The sequence below is a fragment of the Capsicum annuum genome, chromosome 11, assembly GCF_002878395.1.
Source record: "Capsicum annuum cultivar UCD-10X-F1 chromosome 11, UCD10Xv1.1, whole genome shotgun sequence".
In the NCBI taxonomy this organism is placed as follows: domain Eukaryota; kingdom Viridiplantae; phylum Streptophyta; class Magnoliopsida; order Solanales; family Solanaceae; genus Capsicum; species Capsicum annuum.
Genome location: NC_061121.1, coordinates 132,947,712 through 132,955,876, shown reverse-complemented (window position 1 = coordinate 132,955,876; position 8,165 = coordinate 132,947,712). Strand labels below are relative to the sequence as shown.

Sequence of the window (8,165 nt, the reverse complement as noted above, 5' to 3'; positions counted from 1 at the left end):
ACTGCGCTCTTTTGGTGCAGGTCGTAACTCGAGTGTGCCTCAAATTAGTTGATTTCGAGCTCCTTCAAATTTCTTAAGGTAGCGGTTGGACATTCATGCGTCTTGAGTTCACCTTTATCTTTCTATAATAGTAATGTCTTTATTTGTATTCGGAGACAGACGTTGACCTGTGTAAATATTTTTGATGTATTTTACTCATGATTTGTATTAGTAGTTCTTACACTATTGACACCTGATTTTGAGAATGTATGGTATTTGGATATGTTCTCTCTGTGTTGTTATAATTACTTGTATGGTTCAACTTCATTCTAGAAGCCTTATCTTGGGGTATTTCTGTTTTTTCCTCTTTTTATATTAGTGTGGGTGATAGGCTTACTTGTCAAGGTACACTGCGACAAGTACCATCATGACTCTCGTTTTTGGATCGTGACACTTTCCCTGGCTACTTTCTTTAAACTACTCAAATCATACCCAAAATCTCCATCTTGAATTTTCATTTGTTCAAGTTGTCCTCAATGGTTATAAAATTTTTGACTTACATCAAACTTTGTCGTTATTGTCGTCCTCTCCGAAACATAGCATATTCAAGTCAGTAGCAACAATAATATACTTCCTTTTATTAGAGCTTGTGCCTTCTTTTCGGATAAATTTTATTTTGAATTGTTGAGGTTAAGGATTTTTTCACTAGAGGAATTTGAGAAAAAGGTGGTAAGGAGAGAGAAACAATTAAGGAAATGAGTTACGATTTAATTTCACCGAAGTAAAAATTTCATTAATATAAATTCTACATTATTTATATAAAAAATAGTCAAAAATCAAACTTAATAAGTTTTTAAATAATTAAAGGACCAAGAATGATAAGTGTATAATTAAGGGATTATTTTAAACCTACTCTAGGGACTATTTTCTCATAAACTGATGGCACATGTACAACTAAAATACATCTCAATGAACTCTTTCTTTAATCAATTTCAATCTCCAACAAAAGAAGTTCAACACATCCCTTCTAATTGTAACAATTTTGTACTTTTATTAGCTTAGGTTACAGCTTACACCAATACTTAAGCATAAAGATTTCTCTATTCTAAATGCTACAAATTGTTCTCCGGAAACTAATAAAAGGAAAAATAAATATTCTTAAGGCCACAATAATGATAACAGAGTATATGTTACCTTTTTAAGTAAAGGTAAAAATTATCAGTTTTTTTCACTTGCCACTGATGATCTACTGTTTGACCATAACTTGCTGAACATTTTTTTAGGTCGATTTGGAAGCACACATAGAGCGCGAATTCTTGAAGATTTCCCAATTTCATCAGCATTATGTTCATCCAAATCGTCATCTTCAGCTAGCTTCATTTTCAGAGTTGAAATGTTGGACTTTGGTGATTTTAGGCCTGAGGCATTACTCCACTGGTCATCAACTGGTATCATTTTGGCCTTGTTAAAAGATGCTGAAGTCTTGGCTGTGTCATCATGGTTTGCTAGAAGTGCCTTGATGTTACTAGGCAACTCTGTTACATGTCCACCAGACATGGCGGTTCGAGCTTGCTCAAAAAAAAGAACTTGAACAACTACCCTTAGTGGAAGTAATTCATTTTGTGCAGCATGCATGCAAACATCCATTGATAGTTTCTTGCAGTCTAATATCCTGCACAGGCGCTTTCTTTCACTCTTGTTCAGCCCTGGATGCCCCTGCATTATCGTTAAAGATATATATACAACATCAGTTAGAAAATATACAATCTAAAATTACATTGTCATATCTATGATTAGTATTAACTCAGTAATTGATAACCCTGTAAAAGTGATTAAACGACATTGATCGTGTAAAACTCTTTACACAGTTAGTGAGTGCGTATAACTTAAATCATTTTCATTATAACAACAATTCATCCTCTACAGTTTCTTCAAAGTTATCTTATTTTTTAACTGTCAACATGATGTAGGCTGAACATGCCTGATTCTATAAATCAGAATTAGAGCTTCTAATTCTAACTGAACATTGAATTTGAGGATATTAAGATGTCAAAGAGTTGGTTATCTGCTAACATGGTAATGCCCCACATCCTAGTTTTTAACACTTAGGACATATGCAAAGAATTATTTCTACATATGGATGTAACGTTTTTGATTTCTTTAAATAAAATAGAAACCTCAACAGTAATTGGGCAAAAGATAATGGTATAGTTGAAGATGTTATCTGCAATTTTACCTTGAGATAGATGTCAATTGCTTTGTAAAGATCATCATGGTCAAGCCTGGCAAACTCTGGAATTGCTTCAGCAATTGTTATGAATTTTGACAGGGGCAAATTTGTGTCACTGGCAATTTCTTGAAGATATCCATCGACAAGCTTAGCTACCTTGAGTTTTGAGCTATGTGATGCTGAAGAAGATCTTCTGCTTTCTTGAAACTCAAGGTCAATATTCTCCGCGGACCGGGACCTTCTCCTCTCAAAATCTCCTTTCCTTCTTAGTGGACTCGTTGGGGGACTTTGCACCTGCAACATGAACTGTTGTAATATGGTGATAACCACATCCACATCATAAATTGTGTCAAATGTGTGTGAGACACAAGGTATTAACAGATCATTAACACTAGCATCTTCTAATTGAAGCCCAACCCTTCTTGCCAATTCCATCTTGGATGAACAAGAAGCCTTCAGAATGTTAGCGGCTTTAAGCAGTTTCAACAAGAAACTACAAGAAACTGCCCCCTTTTCAGCTGGTAACAAGCTGATTATTGACTCCAAAAGCAGCCTGTGTTTTCCAATTGAATCTGATTCGGATTGATCATGTACCACATGCTTCTCATGATTTGCATACTTTGAAATGTTTGGTAACCATCTTGAAGCATAAACTCGCAATGCATCACCGATAACACTAGCAGGTACTTTCCCACCAGATTTGATGGCTATCATACTTCTCCAATAAAGGTCTATGCTCAATTCTGCTAAATCTTCAGCCCACCAAACTTTAGATGAACCTTTATTATGCCTTCTGCTTTCAGATTCATTGCAAGAAATATCATCCCTCGGGCCTCTTCTTGAGTAGGTCCTCGACAAATTCACCTTTGAAGGATGAGCCAGGACTTTTGAAGCAATGTTTTCAATACATCTGCTTGTAATTCCCAAGTCCTCAGACCATAAAGGAAAGGACTTAGTAATCTGTAATGTCACAATTGAGTCTTTCCAACCTGAAAGTATGCAAGAATTGAAGAATACTTCGAGTTTGTAAATCAAGTTTCCTTTCTCTACATCCTCTGTCATCTGCAGGTACTCTGCAGCACACCGAGCCGCAACAATGTTGTAGGCACTTAGAGTAATAGTGATTCCATAGCAGAATTTTGCACATAGCTCAAATGCTTCAATTCCACCAGGAAAATCTGGTAGCTGCACAATTTGGTGCTGTGAGGTTTCTGGACTTTCAGAGCATAGCCTCTGCAGCCTTGAGCACTTTGACAGCAGAGGAAACTGTTTAACACAATTAGCTCGACATTAGTAGGCATTTGGATATACAAATTATGTGTACATCCATAGTTATTTTAACCTTGAATAAAAATAGAAAATTTGAAGTTGAAAACTCAATGAGTATTTAAATTGAAAAAATTCGTTCACTCACAAAAATTCAACACAATTTCAACTATCAAGAATTTAATATACTTCAAAGTCCTCATTTTTCAAGTTCAGCCAAATATTGACCAAGTGGAAAAGAAAAAGAGAAGGAACCCAGAAAAGTTAGAAATTTAACCTTGTGAAGCAAATATCTGCTACCCTTTACTTGGACTATGAGATCACTAATAACTTCAGAATTAACTGACCTGCATCAAGAAAAAAAAATGAGCCGACAGTCTTTTGGAAACAGGCTCTCTGCCTCTAAGAGGTAGAGGTAAGGTTTGCATACATTCTACCCTCCCAGACCCATCTTGTGCGTTTTCACTGGTATGTTGTTGTTGCATCAAGAAAGGAAATCTTGGTTTCTTTGAAGTCTTCTAAACTATTTCTAGCTGAATCCAAGAAACAGAGAAAGAAAACATGAAGTTACCTTACAGCCTCAGTAGTGATGAAAGTGTCAGGCCTAGATCCAAGTTTCATAAACTTCATGTTTTTGAGGCTTTTCTTTTTGTATGTTAATGCTCTCAAAAACAAAAATATATCATCCAATATGCAAAACCATGGCAGAATCAAAGAGACAGAGACAAAGCCATTTGTTACGATAGTTGAAAGGTTCACTTTTTTAGACACCACTACCTTTGAAAGTTCCTCCTCCAGCTACTAGCAATAGATATTGTCTAAAAACAAAAAGAAACACCACTTAGTTATACACCCCCTTTAGAATATCCTGTCTTGTTAATTTTTCTAAAAGTTTGGTAAATTACCCAACAAGATTGACACTTATTCAACTCACAAATAGTTGCTTAGGAGAATGAAGATTAAAAAGAGAAGGGACATAAAACTAAAGGATTGTCTAAAGGTTGTGGGATTTGTTAGCATCTGGCTAGCACTAATGCAATTTATAATAAAGATGATGATGACTAAAATGACATGAACCAAGAAAATCAAGCACTCCCAAAATTCTTGTCCTTACTGTCAAGTTTGCAGTTAGATTTAGACATGCAAACATAAAGAATCAAAGGTACCCCAATTCTCATTAAGATTAAAGGACCAATACAATACCGGTCAATTTTAAAAAAGAAACAAGAAAGAAAAAAGGAAAATGTACAGCCACAAAATTTATTTTAATATTAATAACTGAAATTGGAAAAGACAAAAAAAAAAATCATAAAATTCATTTAGACCAAAAGTCTGACGGACATGGCTAAGGAAGTCATTCTGACATATTTTGCAATATAAAAAAATCATCATAAATTGATTAATTTGTTGTTGAATTACAAAGGGTTATTCTTTTTTTAAAAAAATTAATACATAATTATTATTCTCTCTTTGATAGATTGCTAGATACGTGAGTGTAAAATTACAGGGTTATTCTTTCTTAAAAAATTAATACATAATTATTATTCTCTTTTTGATAGATTACTAGATATGTGAGTGTAAAATTACTCTTAATTTTACACACACATATCTAGTAACTAGTTTAGGTGTACGCGTAAGTACCTCACTTTAATGAGTTCAAACATTACATTAAATAGAATATTTATTTAAATAATAACGATGAATATATTAATTAAATTTAATATCTTTTGAATATGTAAAGATTGAGAATTTATTTATTAAATCTCGTCTTTACAAAAAATATTTTTAAAAGTCGATCGACATTCATCTACCATCTGTAAATTGCAACAAAATAATATAACGATAGAAATATCAAAATAATATAATTAAATATAATCTTTACACACAAAAATAAAGAAGATATATTAATACACACATGTTGAATTTTATTATGCTGACAAAAATAGTCAAGAAGTTGAGAGTTAGAAAATCAAGCATCCACCATCTTGACATGCAATTGAATTAAGTTAGATGAGCATCAACCATATTCTCCCAATAGGGAAATCGATTTGTTCTCTAGTTTAACGTACATCTCAATATTTGTAGAAGTATTTCCTTAATAGAGTCATATTTTAGGAGTATTTTTCTAATTGAACAGTAGAAAGAAAAATATTAATTAATTCTCTTATTATATATTTTAGTAGTCTCATATATTTTAGAAAGTGTAGTAAAAAAAATATTAATTAATTCTCCTACCATATATTTTAAGAGTCTCATATATTTTAGGAAGTCTAGTTAATACAATAAAAAATAATTAAATAATAAATATAAAAAATAGTGAAAAGACAGTTTTGTCTAAAGAAGAATCTTGTAATGAAGGGTAAATAATTTAAATCACTTTTCTGAGACTCTTCAAACTTTTAATATATTATATAGATAGATTATAGATAGATATAGATTAGAGATGTTAAACAATTGATAAGATCTTTTAAAAAGTGAATAAATAAAATTTTTAAATAAAATATTAATAGAGTCCTATTTTAGGAGTATTTTTCTAATTGAACAGTAGAAAGAAAAATATTAATTAATTCTCCTACCATATATTTTAGGAGACTCATATATTTTAGAACGTCTAGTAGAAAGAAAAATATTAATTAATTTTCCTACCGTATATCTTAGGAGTTCCATATATTTTAGGAAGTCTAGTTAATATAATAAAAAATAATTAAATAATAAATTTAAAAAATAGTGAAAAAACAGTTTTATCTAAAGAAAAGTCTTGTAATGAAAGGTAAATGGTTCAATGTTTTTACACTTTTAATATATTATATAGATAAATTATAGATATTGAACAATTGATAAAAAATTTTAAGAAATGAATGAATAAAATTTTTAAATAAAATAACAATACCTTTTGTTTTTGCCAAATATACTCCTACGTTTTTCTTTCTTAATGCCTTTTTTACAAAAATTGTTAAAAGTAATAACAACTTTTTAATTTTACCAAATATACTCCTACGTTTTTCTTTTGCCAAAAAATAAGGCAATGTTTGTTAAGTCTTATCATATATATTTTAAACTCCTGATTCCATATATTTTAGGAGATAATATTATAAATATAATTAATAATAATTTATAAAAATAGTGAAAAGACGATTTGTCTAAAGGAGAAACTTTTAATAAAGGATAAAAAGTTCGAATCACTTTTCTAAGGGTGTTCACACTTTTAATATATTATAGATTATAGATCTATCAAAGAGAGAATAATAATTTTGTATTAATTTTTTTAAAAAAAGTAACTCTTTTTAATTCAACAATAAATTAGTCAATTTATGATGAATTTTTATATTACAAAATATGTCGTAATAACTTCCTTAGGCATGTCCGTGAGACTTTTGATCAAACATTACCCCGTGTTAGAAAAAGTCTCGTTATGCTTTCGACTCTTAAAAGGAGCTTCAATTTAAGGATAATTTATCACATGATTTAAAATTGAGGAGTAAACTTCGATTTTTTTTTATTTTTTATTTTTGGTTGAATGATATTCTTTTCTTGAAACAATTGGACTCTTGAATTTCTACTCATTTCATGTTCTACTTTCTTGAGAGTTACTAACTCAAATGGTTATTATGATTTTTTATTCTAAAAAAACACTTAATTTTGATATTTATTTTTAAAGTGACTCAATTATGAATTGTTTTTCAGAAATTCATTTGATTTTGATCTTTACTTTAAAAGTCACTTGACTATCACATTTTTACTCAGAAAGTCATTCAACCTATTTATTTTATTTTTTTAAAAAAAATTTACTTATATAAAATTTTGATTTAAATATAAATTTTTGAAAAATAAAAAGTATCCTCACCTTTTTACCCTTATTTCTCAAAATTAATATTTCTCCCTCCTCTTTCTCATTTTTCTTCTTCTTTTTACTTTCTTCTCATAATTTTTTCCATAAATCACACACTATAATCTAGGATTAACAATTAAAATTGCACGAAATGAAATTATTATTATATTTTATATTTGTATTTTATTTTTATTTTATCTAAAAAAAGGAAAAAATATAAAGAGCACAAAAGAAGAGAAATAAAATAAACCATAAAGGTTAAAAAAAAAAAAAAAAAAGGAGAGAGAAAAAAGAAGTACGGGATAGTTTAGTTTATTAGTTTTTTCCTCTTTTGTTCCTCTTTAGGGTTTTTTCTTTTTTTTCCTTTTAAAAAAAAAAAAACAAGAATAAAATATAATAGTAATTTCATTTTGTACAATTATAATTGTTAATTTTATAGATTATATTTTAAATGTTCAAGTTATGAAACAATTTATGAAAAGAAAGTGAGAAGGAGAAGAAAAATGAGAAAGAGGAGGGAGAGGTATTAATTTAGGATAATAAGTATAAAAGGATTATTAAAGAGATAATTTTTATTTTCAGAATTTTGCTTTTAAATTAAAATTTCACATAAACAAATTTTATTTAAGAAAATAATTAAATAGATTGAGTGATTTTGTGAGTAAAAAATGCGATAACTGAGTGATTTTTAAAGTAAAAATCAAATTTGAGTGATTTTATAGAATAAAAACTCATTGCAAAATAATTTTTGAAATAAAAATTAAAATTGAGTGATTTTTTTGAAAAGAAAATTCATAATTGTCACTATTTGAGTCATTAACTCATCTTCTTCAATAGCAAAAGCAAATACAAAATGATTCA

General features: G+C 29.5%; 1 protein-coding gene across 1 annotated transcript; it reads right to left on the bottom strand.

Annotated features, from left to right (window-relative positions):
* Nucleotides 1–1,007: 1,007 nt before the first annotated feature.
* LOC107847943 (BTB/POZ domain-containing protein At1g67900) lies at nucleotides 1,008–4,720 on the bottom strand. The gene is made up of 4 exons (XM_016692561.2): nucleotides 4,047–4,720; nucleotides 3,753–3,822; nucleotides 2,216–3,475; nucleotides 1,008–1,695 (listed from the first exon to the last, which is right to left on the bottom strand). Exons 1-4 carry the CDS (start codon nucleotides 4,103–4,105, stop codon nucleotides 1,198–1,200), a joined length of 1,887 nt encoding a protein of 628 aa, XP_016548047.2. The 5' UTR covers nucleotides 4,106–4,720; the 3' UTR covers nucleotides 1,008–1,197.
* Nucleotides 4,721–8,165: the final 3,445 nt, after the last annotated feature.

Bases quoted from the DNA above. Each gene is read 5' to 3' on its own strand.
- LOC107847943 (XM_016692561.2), bottom strand. From the start codon at position 4,105: ATGAAGTTTATGAAACTTGGATCTAGGCCTGACACTTTCATCACTACT. The intron at 3,823-4,046 runs GTAACTTCATGT...TTCTTGATGCAG, and splicing joins ATCACTACTGAGGCTGTAAG to GTCAGTTAATTCTGAAGTTA. The intron at 3,476-3,752 runs GTTAAATTTCTA...TGTGTTAAACAG, and splicing joins GCAGATATTTGCTTCACAAG to TTTCCTCTGCTGTCAAAGTG.